This window comes from Gymnoscopelus braueri (assembly GCF_963280865.1).
Source record: "Gymnoscopelus braueri genome assembly, chromosome: 9".
Classification (NCBI taxonomy): Eukaryota; Metazoa; Chordata; class Actinopteri; order Myctophiformes; family Myctophidae; genus Gymnoscopelus; species Gymnoscopelus braueri.
In genome coordinates this window covers 22,279,461-22,304,096 of record NC_137610.1, presented here as the reverse complement: position 1 = coordinate 22,304,096, position 24,636 = coordinate 22,279,461, and the positions used below count along the sequence as shown (strand labels likewise).

The 24,636-nt window shown below is 42.5% G+C and overlaps 1 protein-coding gene across 1 annotated transcript in view; it reads left to right on the top strand.

Moving 5' to 3' along the window:
* b4galnt4a (beta-1,4-N-acetyl-galactosaminyl transferase 4a) overlaps positions 1–24,636 on the top strand; it is a 350,679-nt gene that overhangs the window by 219,930 nt on the left and 106,113 nt on the right. The window contains exons 6-7 of the mRNA XM_080438341.1: positions 1,878–1,978; positions 23,576–23,643. Of these exons, the coding sequence (XP_080294467.1) occupies positions 1,878–1,978; positions 23,576–23,643 (169 nt within the window). The remainder of the gene's footprint in view (positions 1–1,877; positions 1,979–23,575; positions 23,644–24,636) is intronic.

Sequence of the window (24,636 nt, the reverse complement as noted above, 5' to 3'; positions counted from 1 at the left end):
ACACAAAACCATCATATCAGCGAGGCAGTGTGTTTAGTGCAGCAATGGCTGAAGGGACAAAACTCCTACTAAAACAATCATTTTGCCATTTCAAAGTTCTGTATCTGGCATGAGTCTGAAGTGAAGATGTACAGTAGGGGATGATCAGTGTCATTTGCTATATGTGAGTGCTAAACGTGTGATGGCTTTATTGTTCATATCAGAAAATGTGGGTGTAGGAAGTCTTGGAGGCAATACGGGTAATACTGAAAAGTTAGTTTTTGTCAGACATGGACAATATAGTGAAGAAACATGGGGAACAATACGACAGAACAGGTTACAGACCCGTAAGCGTCCATTTGGACCCCCTGGTAGTCCACGGACCCCACGTTGAGAACCAGTGGTACAGCAGCCATGAAGCGGTGTCAGTTTATTTACCACCCTGCCAGTGGTTAAATGCCACAGAGCTGCCCCCTACCCTAGTTTCTATGGTAACTGAAATGCCTTTAATGGCCGAGTTCCCCGTTAGAGAATGTGCAGACAATGAAGTTATTAATGACATTCTAATCGACTGTGGCCTCTTGTTTAACTTTGTGACCCAATGTTTTCTCTGTTGGGGCTGAATGTTCACACACCCCTAAGGACAAGAGCAACTCAATTACCTGCCACTCATTTTGGCTTTGGGAGCCATTTTGCGTCGCCTGATTACCGGCAGAGCAGATTAAAGGACCATATTGGGGTCAATGCATGTCATTGTCTATTCACGGGGCTTTGGTCATACGCCATGCCGTACATTAACATAGGCCATTTGCTGTTAATTGCTTTGCTTTAATCTTAATGTTTGTTTACATTTTGTTATTGCACAGTCAAAGTCATGGTGAAAGTCATTACAACATACCGAACTTACCTGAATAATTGAGCCAGTGTTAGCTAAAGCTCATTCCGCCATTAATTAGTCACGGATGTTTGAATTTAGTTTGTTTTGTTTGTAAATCTTTCTCCCGGGGACTGTATTTGGCTAGACTTTTCAAATCAATCAGTGCTTTAAAATGCATTAAAAAGCAATCATAATTTAACTTCAAATGTTATTCACTGTTTTGGATTATCTACGGTATCTGAAGTCTCTGCCAGTTTTATTTCCTTCTGAACTGAAATTAATGGATGGTGGCTCCCTCAAATATCAACTGAAGTTTAGAAAATTGCTGGCAAAATGTCAAGTATACTGTGAGCCATAGTTATTGGATTAAACATGCCAGACTGCCATTACAGTCGTTTAACCACTTAAACCCAAGCATCCATATCGTGGGGAAAGCTTTCGCAGAAAATAGCAGATCGACAATCTCAAAACGCGTTCTATTTTATGCTAAATCTTTCCCCACAATAACAGAAAACAGAAAAGACACTAGTATAGAGCTCTGAGGGACTCCAGCCAACCACAATGGGGTTTAAGTGGTTAAACAAAGGTACGTCATGAACCCTACAGTACTGTATGTTTAAATTGCCATGTGGGCTTCAGAAACTTAACATCCGGATTTGACCAAATCTGGTTGATTGGCTAAGCTTTGCGTGATTTTAGTGCTCTGATCAGCGCTACTATATTTTCTGGCCACGAAGCAATAGTATCAGCAAAGGGGCAATAGTTCCCAATGCATCGTGGAAGACCCTGAACACTCATAATATCACAGCATTTTGTCACAGCGTTTCATTGCTTTTGAAAAAAAAGGCCACTGCATTGTCATCATCAGCCTGGATTTAATAGACACACGCACGCACGCACGCACGCACGCACGCACGCACGCACGCACGCACGCACGCACGCACGCACGCACGCACATGCACACGCACTCACACATGCTGTCCTAACACTGGGGTTCATGTGCGTCTACTGTCTCCCACAGGTGATTTCCAGTTCTCAGTATCGTCTGATGATAACTCTGAGTTCTGGCTGAGCTCTGATGAGAGTCCCCTCAACGCCCGGCTGCTGGTCTATGTGGGGCAGGTAAGCAATGGGCTCATTTTTATTTTATACAAGTTATCCCATTAAGACCTGAGGCCGATTCTAAAAATGTTTTCTAAATCCTAACAGTTTTTTGAAAAAAAGAAAAAAGACAAATGTTCATGATTAAAAAAAAATAGCAGATCTGCAAGCTCAGAGCGTGGCACTCGGTGCAGCGCTTTGAGCTTGTATAACTGCTATTTTAGAATAGCCAAAGAAATCTAAAATGACACAGATGCGTTCCCGGTATAACTCGTTCTGGCACTGAGGGCATTCAGAAAAAACTCGGGATAACTCGTGGCTTGGCACTGAGAGAGTTAACGGGTTATTGTGTTGAAAAAGGGTACGGTAAGGTTTTGTTTATACTGTAAAGCTCCTTTCAAAACAAGAGTTACAAGGTGCTGTACAACAATAAAAACATCTCAGTACATAACATAAAATAAAACGGGAAAATAAGCTTAAAGTCAAAAAAGAAAAGTCCCAACGCGCTTCAGCCAGTTGTGGGAAGAAGGGCTCGGTGCTCAACAGTGGGACAAATAAAAATAAAAACACCTGGGAACTTCAGAAGAGACTACCCACATAAAGTACTGGAGCACTCGATTGAGGCTGCACATAAAAAAAAATAGAGATTGCAGGGGTTACTGACGTTTCAACTTGAAGTGCCCAGGTATTTTTCTTTTTGTAGAAAAATAAGCTTGTCATACAAATTGAGTGGGCCCAGTGTGTGTCGGGCTCCCGTGTGACAAATACAGTACCCAGTTTTGATGCCAGAATTTGATGGCACAAAGAAACTGAGTCTCCAGAGGTTTAGCCCATTAAAAACGGGAAAGCACCTGTGTCATTTTAGATTTTAGCTATATATATATGTTACAGGGAAATTGGCATTCCAGGGAAATTGGAAAAGGAGCGCTTGTTTTTACCACCCACCCAGGCAATTCTGTATAACCAACACTAGAGGGCAATGAATGCAAGCGCGTGTGCATGTGTGCGCATGCACGCACACATGTACGCGCATGTGTGCGCACGTGTGTGCCTGTGTGCATGCGCACACATGCACACGCACACAAGTGTGTCGTCGTGGACACTGGATAGTAACCATAGACTGTAACCCATGAAAAGATCTATTCTCCCCCTATCGGTTCACAACTCGGACGGCGCTGATTCGACTAGCAGACCTTCGGCCGGTCGGCGCGGGCACTGGAGGCGCCTCGGCCTCAAGCTCTGCTGAATCGGCGCGCCTCCGTCATGGACAATAACTATTATCACGTGTGCGTGTTCCCCTAGCGTAGCTTCCTGGTTGCTATGTGGGGGGGAACAACAAAAGCCAGGTCGGCCTCGCATCAAAGCCCCGCCTCGCGCCTCCTCCTCCTCCTCCTCGCGCCGCCTCGTATCAAAGCCCCGCTTCGCGCCTCCTCCTCCTCCTCGTGCCGCCTCGTATCAAAGCCCCGCCTCGCGCCGCCTCCTCCTCCTCCTCCTCGCGAGCCTCGCGTAAAAAACCCTGTCTCGAAAAGCCCCGCCTCGCGCCGAAGCCCTGCGCCTAAAAGCGAGCGCTCCTCTTTCAATTTCCCTGGAATGCCAATTTCCCTGTGACATACATATATATATATATATAGCAACATACGTTTCTCAGAAAACTGTTTTAGAAGGCATTTGTAGAATAGGCCCCGGGTCTTAATGGGTTAGAATTCTTGCATAATACAGGAAATAAGGGCTGTGTATGACATTGTGTGTGAGTTTGATTGATTGATGTACTTTATTTAGTAAGACATGAGAAAAACAGTACATGGAAGTACAGATTCACATGGAAGGCTCATAAAGCACTAAGCTTGTTTAAAATGAGATCCCCACGCACACAAATCATGATGAAGAGACAGACAGATATACACACTACTATACAGAACGTCATACAATCAGGCACTAAGCACTAATATAACTATTTAAACAAAGAATATCTCATAATGATCAAATTCGATAGATTAGAGGTTGTTATGGTGGTTATGGTATGGGGGGGTGGTGGCAGAGGGTTGGGGGTGGGTGTATGGTTTGGTGGGGGGGGGTTGTTGTGGGATGGAGGGTGGGATGGGGGTATGGAGGTGCTTTCATGTAGGCAAACTTGAAGGGCACTTTTTTCTTTTTTTTCTAGTCATATCAATGAAAAAGAGGCTGTAATACTGCAAAAGGATATTCTGCATATGGATACATGTCCCTCTGGGCAAATCTGTGTGTCGAGCGCAGAGGTCCAAACGGAACCATCTGCATTCCTAACAGAATGTGAGATGTCACCGCGCTCCATGGGAGCGGAGATTAATTAGCCGCTGGTGAATATTGATGTGGCATTTAGAATGGCTGGCTGCTAGAGAAATATCATCTATACGTAATGGCAGGGGAGCGCCTGCCCCCTGCCACGGCCAGAGATCACTCTCTCTCTGCCATTTCGTCGCTGTCGGGTGGAAACCTCATTATGTCCAAAACCGTTCAGCATTCAAATTCAAAAACAGCAAAAGTTGTATTACTATTACTACAAAACGAATCTCTCAAGATAGATTCTGCTAACAGCTGAATCTGTCAGAACCATTGCCTTAAACATGTAATGTTGTTGTTAGAAGGAATAAAACACAGAAACACCCAGGAGGAAGTGGATTAAGAGGAGACAAAAAAAAACATATAAGCCCTATTTTATACTGATTTCTTTTTAAGATTTTGACAAAAAAAATATAAAGATCTTAATATTAATTATATTTTGAGGCCAATGCTTTTGTACGTTAACTCAAGTGTACACTGTGGTATTGCTTTATTTAAGTTAAAAAAATCTTCTTACTTCAGCATTTTCCTTCACCAGTCCTTTTTTCATGTTGCTCTCTAACCAAAAGTGCATTCAAGATGAACGCTACATGTAGAAAAATAAATAAATGAAGAACCCATTTCATTTAATGATTAGTTTTAGTCTAGTTTTAGTCTCACGGATAAAAAGGACTTTACTATTTTAAAGTTATCATTTTTGCTAGGCTTTCACAAGCGGGCTGCAGAGAATGTCGCATATGCATACTGCTGCCTTTGCACATCATACTTGTGTGATTTTATGCCTAGTGCAGGCGAATCGATGCTTTACTAATCTGGTGGGGGGAAAAGCTTAATACCAAGACGCTGTTAAGAGTTTCAGCTGTAAAGGCTCAAAATGTCCCTGCTCCTCTCTTTTCCACTTTTCTTTAATTCTCTACAATGTTGTCAGCCTTCACCAGGCTTGGCGTAACCATCTGAATTGGCTCGGCCAAGGGAGATATTAGGCTTCTGGTCCTCAGGCAGGTTTGAGAGGGCCATTTACTCACGTTCAAAGACGTTCCAACTCTCACCACCGAGAACCAACAGTGAAAGTTAAGGACAATGTCACGGACAAATGGACTCGACTGCATTATTTTACAATGGATGACATGTTTTTGTAGCCAAGCTAATTGGTTAGCGCTAGCAGTGTACACCATGAATGGAAACCTCCTGCCAGGTATTTGAAGCACATTTCATATAGTCAAATAAGATATCCTTGGAGTCTTGAACTAGTTCAACAACTCTTTCCTCAATATGTATTCGTCTGGAATCATAGCCATAGAATTCTAATATAACTCGGCCCGCAATCGTTACGTAACCAATGATTTGGACCAAGACAAATGGAAGTTAAAGATCAACCTGGAGGCACAAAAGTTCTATGTCGTCTCTTTCGGTTGGAAAACTGTTACTTTTCAGGAAAAATAGCAAAAGTAGCAGATCTGCTACTTTTGATGCTTTTGTGTGACGCTGTAGTATGATCAAGTAGGGCGTTAATTTACAAAAAAACACAAAAAGTTAAAATGTATGGAGATAAAAGGTTTCTGCAAATTCTGCCTGACAGCAACGAGTTCTTATTGAGTACACTCATATTCTTTATGCCCAATTAATGCTCCATCGTATGACAGCGTTGCTGGCCAAAAATAGACAATATATAAGCTCCCAACGTGTCGCAGCTTGTAGTTGTTTGTAGGTGTTTATGGTGTGCAGCATCATCCTGCCACAAAGTATAAATCAGGCTTTGCTCTGCTACATTCACGCAACACACACACACACACACACACACACACACACACACACACACACACACACACACACACACACACACACACACACACACACACACACACACACACACACACACACACACACACACACACACGTTCCTTGCTTTGGTGAGGTGAGACATTTTCATATATTTGAAGATAATTTTAGATCGCTTTGCTTTTCTACATGTCAAAAAAATAAATAAATAAAAACACAGCGTCATTTTTCCGGTGTTCCTATTTTCCGTCTGCATGTCGGCACAGCGGTACCAGTCACTGAAGGCCTCGGTACGGAACCAGCTATATATATATCGTTGCTGTCGGGCAGAAACCTATTTCAACCTTTTGTTGTTTTTCTTTCGGAAATGAATGCCCTACAAAAGTAGCAAAAAGCTCAAGTGTCACGATACGACATGTGCAGCTTGTAGATCTTCTATTTTTGCTAGTTTTTGAAACATTTTGAAAGTGAAAGTGGTTTAGTGTGTCTGTGGGTTTTATAAATATTGAACCAATGAACAGTATCAACAAGAGCTTGTAACTAAATAATTACACTGGATCCATTTGGAACACAGATACTTTTTTTCGTTTCCTGAGAAGTTACCGTTAATGATAATTAGATTGATCACGCGGGGGAAATTCATGGGGTGGGGGTGGTAGTTAGGGGTTAAGTGACTCAGGGATACCTCGACATATTCCCGGCGCCGGGAATCAAACCTGGGGATCGTCTGTTTCCCAGACGGCCTCTCTCTATATATCTGATATCTATATAACCGTTATGGACATACGTGGTTTCCACCCGACAGCGGCGATATATTTCTGGAATGTGCTGTCGCCCGGCATTTAGCCCTGATGGGGATGAGAGGCGGGGAACGGCAGCAGTTCTGCGGCGTTTCCGTGGAGACCTCGTCAGCATGTTGTCGTGCTTCGTGTATGTTGGAATGAGTCATTCCGGGGATGTGTGGGATAGTTCCCCATGGGAACGGCACTCTGAATGATGAGGTGTTCCTCTACATGCTCCTTGGCGTCGGGGTCCGTTCCGTACATAGGCCGCAGCCATAGCAACCTGCTGCTGTGCTGCTGCTGCTTAATTGAATGAAGCTAAGCAGGTGTGGGCTGGGAGACCTCCTGGGAAGAAATGGTGTTCAAGGTTCAGTTATTTATCAGTTATTTTCAACGGAGTCGTGGGTCAACGTATTTGTAAACGATCATTTAGATCTATCTACACACATTTTCTTACCCCTTTTTTCTCCCCAATTTAGTCGTTATGACAATTATTTCTCCCCACACATTGGTGCGTTGTCACTGCTGTTCTATCCTACTGACTCACCTGCCAGTTAGGAGCCCCCACCGGGAGGACATAGAGCCTTAGTCCTACTCCTGCCGCCCAACACTGCGCCCCAGCCCGTAGAATTACGTGCAGTGACAATTATCTATCTCCCAGCCCGGCTTCCCTCCCCCGAACACGGGCCAATTGTGTTTGTATCTAACAGACGCTCGACAAAGCCAGATGCACCACGGTGGATTCAAACTCACAATCAAACCCACAATCAAAAGAATAACCAGTCCAGCTCTGTCTGATCCAGTAGCCATCTTATTCCCCCAAGGTCCTTCTTTAGATCCTTCTGTAGATCAAAACATCAGGGGGGCTTTGTCCATATTATCGAAACACTCTTTTTTCCCCTATTTGCTCCGCTGGCAGTGGTGGACAAAGTACTTCTAACTGAGAGTGAAAGTTGCTGTGTCAAATTTGTACTCGAGTTCAAGTGCCGGAGTAGTCAGGATTCAAATCCCAAAATAGCAAAAAATAGCAGATCGACAAGCTCAAAAGCTCAAAGCGTTTTGAGCTTGTAGATCTGCTATTTTGGACACTTTTGTGTGACACTGTAGGGAGTTCATTTACGCGAAAACACAAAAAGTTAAAATAATGGAGATAAGAGGTTTCTGCCCGACAGCAATGAAATATACTTTGTTACTGTCCGCCACACCACCGTATTCCCCGGCGGTCCCTCTGTAGATGAAAGCATCAGGAGGCCTTTGTCCATGTAATAGAAACACTCTTTTTCTATTTGCCCCTGCTGGGACATTGTCCCTCGCTCTGCGTGCACACAGGCGTGCGCACGCGCGTACATAATGCTAGTGAGCCTTATCCATTGCCCGGCTTTTTTCACATTAATCATTTTGTGTGCCGTGGCCACAGCTAATCTGTAATGAGATTTCTTTCAATCAGATTGTGTAGAGCCCGCTCCCACAGGGTCCCCCACTGAGCCTGGCAGGGGCTACTGTCTGAGAGAGAGTGTCCTAAAAGTAGCCGTGTCTGTGAAGTCTGCGAGTGTGTATGTGCGTGCGTGCATGTTGTAGTCCAAGTGTATTGCATTTCTGTAACTGTGTATCCATGCTGTATCCATCCGAGTTCAACGCACGCGCGTGTGTGCGTGTGTGTGTATGCGTGCACGAGTGTTTCAAGCACTATTGTATTGCTGTAGCGCTTGTGTGTGCACAAGCACGTCTGTGTGTGTGTGTGTGTGTGTAGTCTTTGCACGTGTACTTTTGGGGTGAGTGTAGACATTGGCACTGCTGTGTGTCACAAGGGTCTTAGTATTGATGTTGTCTGTCTTAAAACATGTGCGCATGCACACACACACACACACACACACACACACACACACACACACACACACACACACACACACACACACACACACACACACACACACAGGAAATTGGGTCAGGGAGGTGTGATCAATAAGCAGACAGCAGAAGTAGCAGTGTGTGCGTCTCAGAGGACAGACAGGGTGTGGTCACTTGGCTACTATGAGCTCCTTTTACACACCTCAGCCAAAGTGTCCTGGACACTGTGGCTCTGACACAGCCAGACACAGAAACCTAAGCCAGGCCCGCTACAAATAGACTGATCCATGCAATATACAACTTTTCAGACTTTTAATACAGACTGGCGTCCCTATAAGGGCTACTGCTACTCTAATCGGGAACGAAGCAAGTTGGGAATGCATGTAGCACCCAGTTACAGTATGAATGTAGCACCCAGTTACAGTATGAATATAGCACCCAGTTACAGTATGAATGTAGCACCCAGTTACAGTATGAATGTAGCACCCAGTTACAGTATGAATGTAGCACCCAGTTACAGTATGAATGTAGCACCCAGTTACAGTATGAATGTAGCACCCAGTTACAGTATGAATGTAGCACCCAGTTACGGTATGAATGTAGCACCCAGTTACAGTATGAATGTAGCACCCAGTTACAGTATGAATGTAGCACCCAGTTACGGTATGAATGTAGCACCCAGTTACAGTATGAATATAGCACCCAGTTACGGTATGAATATAGCACCCAGTTACAGTATGAATGTAGCACCCAGTTACAGTATGAATGTAGCACTCAGTTACGGTATGAATGTAGCACCCAGTTACGGTATGAATGTAGCACCCAGTTACAGTATGAATGTAGCACCCAGTTACAGTATGAATGTAGCACCCAGTTTCAGTATGAATGTAGCACCCAGTTACAGTATGAATGTAGCACCCAGTTTCAGTATGAATGTAGCACCCAGTTTCAGTATGAATATAGCACCCAGTTACAATATGAATGTAGCACCCAGTTACAGTATGAATGTAGCACCCAGTTACGGTATGAATGTAGCACCCAGTTACGGTATGAATGTAGCACCCAGTTACAGTATGAATGTAGCACCCAGTTTCAGTATGAATGTAGCACCCAGTTTCAGTATGAATGTAGCACCCAGTTACAGTATGAATGTAGCACCCAGTTTCAGTATGAATGTAGCACCCAGTTACAGTATGAATGTAGCACCCAGTTTCAGTATGAATGTAGCACCCAGTTTCAGTATGAATGTAGCACCCAGTTACAGTATGAATGTAGCACCCAGTTTCAGTATGAATGTAGCACCCAGTTTCAGTATGAATGTAGCACCCAGTTTCAGTATGAATGTAGCACCCAGTTACAGTATGAATGTAGCACCCAGTTACAGTATGAATGTAGCACCCTGTTACAGTATGAATGTAGCACCCAGTTACAGTATGAATGTAGCACCCAGTTTCAGTATGAATGTAGCACCCAGTTACAGTATGAATGTAGCACCCAGTTTCAGTATGAATGTAGCACCCAGTTACAGTATGAATGTAGCACCCAGTTACAGTATGAATGTAGCACCCAGTTTCAGTATGAATGTAGCACCCAGTTGCAGTATGAATGTAGCACCCAGTTACAGTATGAATGTAGCACCCAGTTTCAGTATGAATGTAGCACCCAGTTGCAGTATGAATGTAGCACCCAGTTACAGTATGAATGCATGTAGCACCCAGTTACAGTATGAATGTAGCACCCAGTTTCAGTATGAATGTAGCACCCAGTTACAGTATGCCATATTCGTTGTAGCCATTGTAAGAGTACCTGTTGTACTCGTCTGTCCGTCCGTCCGTCCGTCCGTCCGTCCGTCCGTCCGTCCGTCCGTCTGTCTAGCTAAATTCCATTCCCCAAAGCTCGGTCACTCGCTCACTCTCCTCGCTTCCCCCACTCGCGCCTTAATCTCTCAAGAACAGATTCTGCTCTGCGTTGGAATCTGTCGGGGAGGTTCGTCATAACGTGTACGCACTGACCTACAAGTGGGCGTGCCTTCAGATCAGGAAGCAGGCTGCGCTTTACCCAATCAAATGTAGTGGGCGGGATTCACGTGTCCGTCGATCCTTCCCCACTGGAAACCAACCGAAACTAATTTAACAATAGCGTCCGCGGAGCAGACAAAACCACGGAAAGATATTCACATTTTAACTTGCTCTTTCATCATAGAAACAAGTGGGCTTATAACCAAAACGATCCATGTTCTCTGGGAGAAGTGGTGTTAGTGTTCCGTGTAGAAATATTGTTAGTGGGAATGAAAACATAGTCACACCACCGGAAGTGATGCGCTGAAGGCAGACCAAAACCCCTGTTTCCTTGCGCACGGGTGCTACGTTTTCTTCCTCCCAGAGCCAACTGAGATAGTAACAAACAGCAGAGGTTGCTGTTTTTCCTTTTCAGTTGGCTCTGGGTTCCCAGATTGCTCGCGCCTAAGCCCCGCCCCTGCGAGGAGCCGAGGATTATTTGCGAGGACGGAGTGGTCGACCGGGTGGCCTCACAGGATCAGAATGCACTCAAGCGTCATTTCAAAGCGACGGCAAATTCCGCAATCACTTATGACGTCTCACACAGCTGGACCAGAGCCGTGGATGAAAATATACATGCATAGAATAATATGCAGGTATAGAATAATACAGAATATAAGAATAGACAATTCATCAATGTGGATGGATGGCCACATTGTTATCTTTATAGTTGTGAAAGGCCATTTATTCCTGAAATAGTGAATGAAGCGCCAGGATGAGCAAATTTACATTTATGAAATGTTCCCTCTTTTTGCTTGTACAGTCTCCAGAACCCCAGTACAAAAAATGTACTCCATGAAGTGTAAATGTGTGGCAAAAAGGAAACGTCGCAGCCGACGGGCGGCGCAGAACGGTCGATGCATATTTATAGCAGAAACAGGTTCACATTTCACTATAGCCGTACTCATTGTGCAGTGGCCCCATCCGTTTTAAGCTGCAGTACCTATGAATGGCCAGCATGTCCAATTCGCTTCAATGCAATCAGTGGGTGCTGGGGGCTTGGTCTGACTGTGTCCCTTTTATGCCCAGATCTGGAAATCCCTGATGTCATGCCCATATATGGTCATATACCATATGTCCATATATGGTCATATACCATATGTCCATATATGGTCATATACCATATGCCCATATATGGTCATATACCATATGTCCATATATGGTCATATACCATATGCCCATATATGGTCATATACCATATGCCCATATATGGCCATATCGTTCGGATCATCGGTTCTGGACAACGGCCTATCCGACCAACTTCTTGCTGGGCACTGCACGCCCTCGGGTTCTCAGCGGCATGCTCGTTGATTCAGACGATTCATCCCTGATGTCATCAGTATATGCCCGTACATGGGCATGCCTATAATATGCCCATGTACGGGTATATACTGATGACATCAGTCTTCCCCCGACATATTATGTCGGGGGCAGATACTCGCAATTAGAAATTGGGTTTAATAGTAATCGAGAAGTTGTAAAATGTTTTTTTTTATGTGGAATGGTTATTGTGACCATTCCACATGTGTGAAAATACCAATGAATGATTGAATCAAAAATAACTTGTTCAATTGGAAAAGTTACACAGTGTGACTTAAAGGAGGAGTTCACCCAAAAAATGACTTATTTTCTATCAATTGCACACCCCATGAAGCCTTCAATTCAGGGATTTATTTTTGTTTTTGTGGCATTCCTAAGCCAATAATTTGATGACCGGGTGTATTTCCGGTAGGAGACACAAAGAATCTACTTTGTGTCTCCTACCTGATACATTAGCCGGTAGGAGACGGGAATCAAATTATTAGCTTAGGAATGCGACAAAAACAAAAACAAATCCATGGATTCAAGGCTTCATGGGGTGTGCAATTTATAGAAAATAAGTAATTTTTGGGGTGAACTACTCCTTTAAGAGTCTTAAGAGAGGGGAAGAGAAGAGACAGAGAAAATAACATTGATTTGAGCTCGTTCGTTGCACAATTCTGCTTTAGTTGCTTGTATTATTCCATACTTTCTGCCTCTCTCTCTCTCTCTTTTTCTCTCTATCTATCCTTCTCTCTCTCTCCTCTTCAGTATCGCCCCAGTGGATAGAATGAAACTAGCAGTGAAGCGTAAAGAAAGAATGAATGAAAGAGGGAGGATAGGATGGAGAGACGTAATGACTCTCCCATATTTCCTCATCCTTTTTTTTTTTTCATTCTGTGTGTGTGTGTGTGTGTGTGTGTGTGTGTGTGTGTGTGTGTGTGTGTGTGTGTGTGTGTGTGTGTGTGTGTGTGTGTGTGTGTGTGTGTGTGTGTGTGTGTGTGTGTGTGTGTGTGTGTGTGTGTGTGTGTGTGTGTGTGTGTGTGTGTGTGTGTGTGTGTGTGTGTGTAGTTCACCATACAGAGTGCTGAGAGACAAAAAAAGAGCACTTGGTAGTGTCATTTTAACTCTCAGTGTAAAAATTTGACCTTAATTGTGGGCGAACCGTGCCGTATAGTGACATTTATTTCATGTGTTCTTGATTAGTTTCCATAGGCTACAGCTCGGTTTCAGATAAGGTAGTACTAACCCTGTGTTCTGGGAACCCAGAACTCAGAACTTATACTTTCAAAAGTGTTCTAAAATAGCGGAAATTGCGGCGAAAATAGCAGACCTACAAGCTCACAACGCGGTTACGAGCTTGTAGGTCTGTTATTTTTGGTATGTGAAGTATGGATCGGGGCTTTACCACTCGTGGTTTGAAAAGAAACTGACACTCCAAATACGACGGTGTACTTCCTTACTGTGTACACGGTCTGTCTCCCTCAGGATTTGACCACAATAAAGAAAGTAAACTTTTTTTACGAGAGATGTAGAGAGACAGAGGGAAGTACAGGGTGGAAGAAGGGTGGTTTAAGGTCTGGGTTGTTTGTCGGCTGTTATTCACAATGTGTGTCCCTCAGTTCTCTTGACTGTTTCTCTGAGGAGGCCTCTGATTACTATATAGAGGAATACGACGGCTTGTCAGAGAGAACATTAGAAGATGCGTGTGTGTGTGTGTGTGTGTGTGTGTGTGTGTGTGTGTGTGTGTGTGTGTGTGTGTGTGTGTGTGTGTGTGTGTGTGTGTGTGTGTGTGTGTGTGTGTGTGTGTGTGTGTGTGTGTGTGTGTGTGTGTGTGTGTGTGTGTGTGTGTGTGTGTGTGTGTGTGTGTTGCCCCTCACTAATGACCTCTTGGCTGTCTTCCTTCTTTGTTCTCTGAGCACTTTAGCTCATCTTCTTCTACTACTCTGGTAAAGTACTGCTCTAACTGTTCAGCGTGTGTGTGTGCACTTGTATTACTATACTTTCAAATGTCCCCACAAGTGTAGTAGAATTTGAGAAATTGTTTGTGAGGACAATTTCCCTGGTTCTCACAAGAGAATGTTTTTATTTTTTTTAGAGCGGTGCCAGCCGCCGCTCCAACAAGTGGCCTTGTGTGTTTGTCCATATGTATGTCTATATGTATGAGCACGGCAACAACAGCTGTACCTGATTGCAACACAAAGATGCAACCAGTTACACTAATTAAACACAAACAGGAGACAGTGCACACTACATAGTGACTGGACTTGTTTCATGTAACACTATATTGATTTGCATCTGTGACGTTGTAATGTGATTCATGTTTGTTATTGCTCTTCATTATGTATGAAGTGATGTGTGTTATATGCTGTTATCAGGGCGTCCTTGAAAAAGAGAGCTTGCTCTCAATGGACTTCCCTGAATAAAGAAAAGGGAAGAAAGAAAGAATGATTTGTACACGCACACACACACACACACGCGCGCACACACACACACACACACACACACACACACACACACACACACACACACACACACACACACACACACACACACACACACACACACACACACACACACACACACACACACACACACACACACACACACACACACACACAGTACTTTAAGTACTTAAAAGTAACTAAAGTGATTAAAAAGTAACTACAAATATTATAAATTATATATAAATAAATGAACTATTTGGAGTAAAAATACTTAAAAGTAATTAAAATAAGTAAAAAGTAATTAATTCAAGTATAAGTTCATAAATCAAAAAATATTTCAAAGTAACTAAATAAACCTAAATTGCACACATACTGTATGGGGCACTACAGCAGTGTTACTAGCCTGGTTCCAGACGAATCTGCCTTTGCAAAATCGCATCGCACTTTAGCCCTCGGCAGATTAGGTCTGGCCCCCCTCCATAGAGATCTCATTTCTCTCCCGCCGAGGTTGTGCGGGACCAACCAGGGCCCAGTATCCAAATGTGGGCGGGCTTATCACCTTATTTGGAGCAATGACGTACAAGGAAGCACTGCTCTGATTGGTTCGTATACAAGGAAGCACTGCTCTGATTGGTTTAGGTCTAACCAATAGAGTCCGTTTGGATCTTTTTGTAACTGCCCCTTGGAAAAAAATCTATCGTTGATAGGGACCAGACTAATATCCACGCAGTGTGTCGTGTGATATTGTCTGGCCACGCGAGGCTACAGTGTTACAGCAGTTTCTAACATTTCAAATGGCCATAACTCGGTGACCATTGCTTTAATCAGCGCAAATAAAGTTATACGCCTGAATATCAGTATCCTACCCACACATCAAATACAGTCGTACCGTCTGAATACCAGCGCCCACACATCACATACAGTAGTACCATCTGAATACCAGCGCCCACACATCAAACAGAGTAGTACCGCCTGCATACCATTGCCCACACATCAAATAGAGTAGTACCGCCTGAATACCAGCGGCCACACATCAATTAGAGTAGTACTGCTGGGTGACCTAACTTCAAGTGGTGCTGTTGAGCAGCCTTGAAATGAATGGACAGAGATTTAACATTGTTCCACTAGTTCATATACAGCTTAATGAAATTAACTCATCAAAGGCACCGCTCATTCACTTTTTTTTAGGTTTACAAATAGGAAAGGATTCAGGTTGAGGTTAGGATTAGACATAGAGGTTAGGTTTAGGGATTGGGGTTTGAGTTATACCTGATTTATACTTACTTTATGGCTTTAGTGAAAGAAGGGTTTTAAATGAGATAGAAATGGCAAATAATTATAAAAAAATTTACTCTGAAAATCAATGTCCTCTGTGTGCGTGCATTGTGTTTGCGTCAATGTATTACCTTACCTTAAAGAACATCTGCTGTTTTCAGAGGCGTTGAGCAGAGAGAGATTACGTGTGTTTTTCATGTTAACAATTATGTCTTTGATTAGCCACGTCTGTGGGTGGTTGTTTCATATGCAAGCAATGCACAGAACCACAGCAGGGAAACGCATAGCATTCAACAACATCCTCTACTATAAAGCCTCATGTTAAAGCTTCATTCCCCATTTAGAAACAATTATTGTATCCATTTGGACCATGGTGTAAAGTTACATAAATTGAATTACACCAATTAGGCGTTAATTTATACAACACGTCGCATTGCGTCTAAAAACTGCAACAGCACAGTGTTCTAAAATGTTGTGTTTATAACATACTGTATAAGACAAAATCAAATTAGTACGGTGTACATTAAATCTCGCACAAATCCATATTCTACTAATCCTATAAACATTCATTTTACTAAGGCTATAAACATTCATTTTACTGCATTTTCATTTTACTGCATTTTTTCATCTTTGCTTCTTTGCTGTGATGTGAAAACGATGTGTACATTTTGTAATTACATCATCCATTACAAACCTAAAGGTACAGAAATTGTTAGGGTTTAGAAATTCAGATACATTTCAATTCAGGAACCAAGAAGGAGACAGGGTAGAAATTCAGGAGTCTCCTGTTAACATCAGGAGTGTTGGAAGATATGGTGGAGACACAAGCTCCCGTGGGCGTCACAGAGACACCGGCACACAGCTAACTATAAACCGTGATTTTTTTTTGGTTGCTTATGTCTCTCAATAAAGAGGACATGCTGTGAGAGATGCTCCGGCTCACACACAGTCAAGCATCGCTGAGCAGTGGTGTAAAGTAACTAAGTACATTTACTCAAGTGCTGTACTTAAGTACAATTCTGAGGTACTTTTACTTTACAGGAGTATTTCCAATGTTCAATACTTTTACTTTTACTCCGCTACATCTCTGAGGAAAATATTGTACTTGTACTTTAGTTACTAGTTACTTTGCAGATATACATTATTATATTATAAAACATACATTAACCACTTCAGCCCTATTTTATACATAGGCTATTTGAAAATAGTCGATCTACAAGCTCACAACGCGTCGCATCACGACACGTTGTGAGCTTGTAGATCTGCTATTTTCAAACATTTTATTACTTTTACTTTTGGTACTTTAAGTATATTTTGATGCCAATACTTTTGTACTTTTACTCAAGTAACATTTTGAACACAGGCCTTTTACTTGTAACAGAGTATTTTTGCATTGTAGTATTGCTACTTTTACTTAAGTAAAATATCTGAGTACTGAGTACCACCACTGTCGGTGAGATCAGGTTACCAATGCATCATCACATGGACACTCCTTAATGTTCAGATGTATGTTCTCCCAATGGGACGCATACAGTATTAATGTCAGGAAATAGTCATTAGCGTGTGAACTTGGCTTGTGTGGTGTTGTAATAGAAATTTCTTCAATGCAGCCATATTGACATCAATAGTAGGGTAATATTACATCCTGTATGGGCGTTATACCGATGATACTAATTATTCAGTATCAACGGAAACACCCGTACAGGATGTAACATCAGAGACTTTTTAATCATATGACACAAGATATCCCCTGTACCCACAACAGCAATGAATTAATGCACACATGTATGTGTGAATTAATTCATTAATTCAATGCGATTCTGTGCTCAAGGGCAGTGCAAGAACAGACTGGTGAAGCGAAAGAGGGTCCTTTGATTTTCAACCACAAGACACTTTAAGCAACTCGAATTCCTGCAGAGGAGATAAAGTGGGTGAATAAAATGTTCACCAAAGTACTGCTGTTATGCAAGAGATGCAAATGTGCAAAGAGCTGATGTTAATGAAGAGTTACTCCAGTCCCATGGTTGTGTATTAAAATGTATGAACACAAGATTGTCAGTGTGTTGTCAGATTAGCTGTCAGTGCAGTCACACTGTATGTTAATATGAGGATGACACAAATTGTAACTTTTTTCTTTTACTGACTGATGTAGATTCCGGTTGCCTTTGCATTTGGATAGGGACACATTATGTACAGATATATTAGTGTTATTTTATTCTAGAATATAGTTGGATAGTTAAAACAAGTTCTGTTTTTTTTGTTATAAAAGGAGAAATAGGACTCCATCACTAGTAGCCTAGATGATGTACTGTATGCACTACAATAGTAGATACTGTCAACATAAATTGATATTTAACGGACATTCAATTAAGGATATTTAATTGAAAGTTTAGCCCTTTGACTAGTATGACTACAATTTGCATACAGTACCATACTGGAATTAATAGAAGCCATTAATTGCAGCCCCTGAGATTTGTAAACTACTGTAAATTATATTGCGAATTTTATTATTTTTCAATTAATTGTTAAGCTCTAATAAAAATCATGGCCGTCATTGCACCATGTTCCGGACTAAGTAACATACTTATGTTATATCGTCTCTGTCGGGTGGAGACCTCACATTGTGGATCTGCTACTTTTGATGCTTTTGGGTCACGCTGTAGTATGATCAAGTAGGGCGTTAATTTACGAAAAAACACAAAAAGTTAAAATATGGAGATTAGAGTTAGAGGTAATTTGGACATCCCAGATGACATTTTGTAGTAGTAGCTTATAAGCACCCAGTCGCTCTGCTTCTCTAACGTCTCACCGTCTACAGGAGGACATCCCTACTGCTCTGCTACAGTGCTGTGTGACTACTGCCTCTTTCCATTTTGGTAAATGACAACTCTCAGAGAAAACCGTGAAGTCGAGTACAACATTCTGAGCACCGTTATCTCATGGCGTTCCCATTTACACAGAGTTCAAAGTTTTAAGCTTCTGGCAAAGGAAAGCATTCTTCTTTTCTGCCTCCACTCAAGCAAGTTCTCAAAGCAATTTGGCTTTCAGTGGAAGCTGCCTGTGTCCCTCTTAGTCATTCAAAAGCACACACCGCAGTGACAAGAGACCGGTGTTTTAATGACGATTCTGTCGCAAAGGAATGACCTGAAATGCAGTCAGCCTACCCACCAGTTGAATTCTTCAACAACAAAAAAAAGAATAAATACACTGATCTATCTGAAATAAACCACCAGTCAAGAGGAGATGAGCAGAACACAATGGACACGTTTTGTATTAAAAATAAGCAGTCAAAGACTTTTTAAAATCCATGTGACTAAATTGTACTTTTTATTTTAATCATGCAGTAAGAGTTTAAAGACTAGTTCATTTTGGCCAGTAGGGTATTTTAGTTCAGTGGTTCTCAAAATGGGGTCCGGGGATCCCCAGGGGTCTTTGGGGGGGTTCCAGGAGGTCCCCAGCTAAATGTGTAAATACAGCATCACAGTTATTTATCATTTTATACATTGGCTATTCAAAAATATCACAGCGCACCACTTTGTGCCGCACTGTGAGCTTGTACATCTGCTATTTTTAAACATTTTGCATTTTTTAACACAAAACTTCTCTTCTGGGGGTCCCTGTCACAAAACATTTTCAGATGGGGGTCCGCAGCCAAACACATATCAATTTGGGGGTCCTTGACATGAAAAAGTTTGATAACCACTGCTTTAGTTGCTGTATCCTCCTCTAAATGTCCTGGGTTGGGTTGCACCACCAGCGTAAATCAGACTTACTGTAGGTAAAGCTCCGAAGGTTAATCTACTAATCACCTTCACTCAACAATGATAACTCAGAACCGCACCATTCCCATTGTTTACAAAAGCAGCGGCATGTGCCATTAACTGTTATGTTGGATTATAAAACTATTAGGCTAATTAGTTTATCCCCCAGCATTGACTATGTTGAATTTGGGCCGGTCGTTATATTAAATAAATTCTCTGACGAAGTCAAAGCGGTCTGCCATTGTAAGCAGACGTTAGTGCTGCCTATGGGATTGCATTTAGTTGTCACTTAGAGATGTTATAACTCATTTGTGTTTAATTTTAGGAAAAGTCTTGACTTATTCTCGCATTGCCAGAGAAAACCACCACTAACAAACCTACCACTGCTTTACAAAAAAATCATAAACATAACTTATTTTGAGGTTGGTCCCCTCCTTATTTCACAAAATTTCTTCGCCGAAAATAGCCGTGAAAATTTTTATTTCAACATTCATTGTTATTATACGTCTCTTGTCAGGTGGAAACCTCATACAGTATGTCCAAAACTGTTACTTATCAGGATTCAAATTCAAAAATAGTCAAAGTAGCAGATCTACAAGCTCAAAATGCGTCGCATCGCAACGCATTGTGAGCTTGTAGATCTGCTATTTTCAAAAGATTTGTATACGTTTGAAAACTTGTGAAATGGGACATTCTGCATAACGAGTACTTTCTACTTTTGGTACTTTAAGTACATTTTGATACCAATACTTTTGTACTTTTACCAAGTAGCTTTTGAATTCAGAGTATATCTACATTGCAGTATTGATACTTTTACTTAAGTACAAAATGTGAGTACTTTTTCCACCACTGGTGACTAGTTTCACCAGAAAGGAACAACAACGTGTGTGGAGGAACAGCACGCATGCAGCAACAGAGACCCAGCCCGCGAACGTACACAGACATTTGTGTTGGTTGGACCGTGGTGGTCGGCCATAATTTCATCAAAAACCGGTCCAATATACGTCAAAATAACAACAAAATGAAGGTTTGACCCTTTTCACTGCCTAGGAGCAAAGCCAGAGCTCACCCAGTATTTATTTGTTTAAGCAGGGGGGCGTGGTTTGTTGTGCCTGGCTGGCACCGGCTGTTTTCACCACTTAGACCCTCTAGACTGCAAACGGACCTGAGCTGCAACTGTACTTGGAAAACTGCTTTTTTCCATTGACACAAAATCTGTGTCCGCATTGCGACACATTGTGAGCTTTGCAGATCTTTTTGCAGATTTTTTTTTGCAGATATTTTTTGGCTAATTTTCCCCCCAGAATATGGATGCTGCCTGGGGTTCAATTGGTTAAATGTTTCCAGTGTTATATATCGTCTCTGTTGGGTGGAAACCTCATATGTCCAAAACTGTAAATTTTTAGGATTCAAATTCAAAAGCATCAAAAGTAGCAGATCTGCAAGCTCAAAACGCGTGGCTTCGTGCCACGTTTCGAGCTTGCAGATCTGCTACTTTTGATGCTTTTGTGTGACGCTGTAGTATGATCAAGTAGGGCGTTAATTTGCTAAAAAACACAAAAGGTCCGAATATGGACATACCTGTAGCAGGTTTCTGCCCGACAGCGACATCACCATAGTTGTGCGCGCGCGTGTGTGTGTGTGTGTGTGTGTGTGTGTGTGTGTGTGTGTGTTGGTGCTGTGTGTTGGTGTTGTGCCCACCAGCAGTACCCTTCAGGTGGGTGTCAGAGTGAAGTGACAGTGGCTCACATTGTGCGGTGCTGCCCTGCGGCCAACCAGCCTCACACAGAGCCTCTCAGAGGAGGACTGTGTTGATGTTGGACCATGCAGGCATTACTGCCTGTTAGGGAGCTTTCCTTCTTCCCATGGTCGCTCTATTCCCATGCCAGCAAACACACACTTCAGAGGTGCCAGCGTATATGTGTGTGTGTGTTACTCGTGAGGACCAAATGTCCCCACAAGTATAGAGTTTAGTATCCTAAATGGTTGATGTCCCCACCAGTAGGAATTCAACGCACGCACGCACGCACACACACACACACACACACTTCACCACATGATTCATTGTGGTGCCCAGAGAGAGGATCAGTAGGAATAGGTGTTTACAAACAGAGCTAGTGTACAGTACAGTACAATTATGCAGCCCGATGTGTCCCAATCATTATAGAACATTGTGAATATGGCTTTGTGTTTATTTGTATTTGTTGTCTTTGCTTATAAGTTGATTATTCTCAAATACAAACTTTTAATCAAATCCAAGTGTTTCAAATTGATTCAAAACGTTTTGATTCTTTTTACAAAATACTACTTTTACTACTAAATACTAGTCAAAACATCGGTAATCAGGGGTCTAGGACTCTCCGACATCGGGATCAGCATCGCACCCAAACATCTCGCATTGGTCGAGCTCTACCCGATACAGTACCTGCTCTGCAAAACCTGCAGGAGTGGCCAACACAAACAACTGAAGGCATGCCCACTGTGATCCTCATAGCCTTATTCTTGTATTACGCTCCAATAGCCCGAACCGTAATTCGCTGTGTCTGGCTGGCATGAGGAAATGAATAGGCATTAATGTGACTGCAGCGTTGGAACAAGACCCCGGAGAACGGCGATGAGCCGGCATCTTTACAGATGGCATTGGTAATGAATCTCTAATTCCCATTTCCTCTGAGTTTATGGCAATTTGCCCTCACCTCGTTTTCTATCTCTCTCTCTCACACACACACACACACACACACATTGTGCTAAAATAACTCTCCTCCCCATCGATTCAGCCTGATGGATTCTGTGCCTTCCCTCATTTTCTCAATTACTCCTCACTTTCCCTCCTGTTGGAACAATGCAAGCCATCTGGATTGTTCACACAGACCTTTTTTTCTAGTCTTCGCCGTTGTGAACTCAGTTTGCTGTGACGAAATTATAATGAGCAGGGCAGTGGCTGGAGATTTGCAACGTCATCACAGTTCAGGCGGGAACCTATATGAGACGTTATGCATCATGCACAAACAACTGCTGGGTGATTCTGGAAACAACCGCACAAACAAAAGTTGGATATCTCTTCAAATATTTAATACGCTGCAGCAGCACTCACAGAGCAGAAGCCCTTCGGCCTTCGCCAGCGCATGAATCTTCATTATGATTCATATGATTCATGGTTCTGTCCATATTTTTTCGATTTCTACCCGTTTATATGATGTTTTTTCTTAGTAGTGTATATTTGTCTGTCATTAAATGTTTCGATGAATTAAGTACAAAGGACCCCAATGGAAACAAGCCATAGTGCTTTCTTGGGTTTAAAATCCTCTTAACAGACCTTGTATTGAACTGTACTTCCCTGTGCTTGTCTTTGCAAACTGTTAATAAAGTATTCAATCAATCAATGGTCCAAGGGTTCAAGGTTGTGCTTTATTGTTACATCTTGTGTACGGGTACATAAGAGTAAATCTTATTTTTTTTTGGCCTCCTTCAGACAATGCAGCAGCATAGATAATAACGACAACAATAATAGTGACTGAATCGCTAAACATGTGGAATAATCTACTGACCGTGACTGGTTATTTTGACTGAGACTCAACGGGAGGTTTACGGGCGTTTGAATCATTTACAATAAACTGAGCGTGGGTGTGTGTGCTGTGTCACTTTGAACTCAGAACTGTGGTGTTGCAGTGCGTTTAGAACATTGTACAACTGTGTGGGATGCATATTGCACCTAGAACTATGTACTGGACTGAACGTTGAACTGTGAGGGATTTGGTTTCCCTGTAATTTGTTTAATACAGCGTGTGTTTATTTTCCCTTATGTTCTATATGGTAATGTGTACAGATTGTTTAGGGGTTGATATATGGTAATCTGTCAGTCCCTTGGGTTGCTGGTTGTTTGTTTCATGCCTTATTATTTGTCAGACCAAGACAACTGGCACCCCAGCATTATGGCCAGCAAGCTGCTACAGTATTGAGTCACCATGTCTCTTGTGCATGGTATTAACTCATGCACTTGTGTCTCTCCTGTGTCTCTCTCCTGTGTGTCTCTCCTGTGTCTCCTGTGCAGCTCGGTACGGAGTGGACCGCTCCCGGCGAGTTCAGCAAGTTCAGGTCCCAGTCGTCCAAGTCTGTGCAGTAAGTACCGTAATAGCCTCGATCTCCAGGCTTTTATTGCTTAGTTTTGCTAAAAAATAAAAGCCTGGCCCAACTATAGCCTGTACTGGGTATGAGGAAGTGTTTCATTTCCCAACCAACCAGAGTGCAGTGGGCGTCGCTCGTAATGTTGTGTTAACGGGGCGGGGGTTGACGGACAGATCGGTGAACCAATGGGATCAGGCGCCGTCTCTCGCCGGCTCTATACACACGCCCCTTTATACACGAAATCAGGAGGGTTGCAGCAGGCTAGTACCGTAATAACCAATAACCACACGCTGGACGTGTTCATTCCATTCACACACTGGTACATGGACCACTTAAACCCTATTTACTTCATTTACCGGAGTCCCCCAGGGGTCCATATTAGGCTCCCTTATTTTTTTCCCACTATTTTAGCTATTTTGGAACATTTTTGAAACCGTGAAATAGGAAACCAGGAAAAGTCAACACTTGTGCCATATCACGAAATCAACAATATTGTTGCTGTCGAATGGAAACCTTGTATGTCCAAAACCGTTCCTTTTATATCATTTATTATTAAAAAATTATAATATTGAAAATAGCTGATCTGCAAGCTTACGACGCCTTCGCAACACATTGTGAGCTTGTAGATCTGCTATTTTCACTACTTTTGTGTGACCCTTTTGTATGATGAAGTATGGCATTAATTTACAAGAAAAAACTATTGAAATATGGAGATACAGTACAAGGTTTCTAACCGACAGCAACCATATCCAAAATCCCAGACGACATCTAGTCTCATATCACGGGTATGATCTTCTTACAATAAATGCACCGAATCTCTGTATGTATGTACAGTATGTACAGTATGTATGTGTGTATGTATGTACGTCTGTAATCCACGTATCTCGAAAACCGTTCGACTGTCCGACTTCAAATTCGGCATACACGTTGCAGACGACCGAGTGAGTGCAGTACCCGGTGTCGACTCAGTCGGATAGGCGGTTGTCC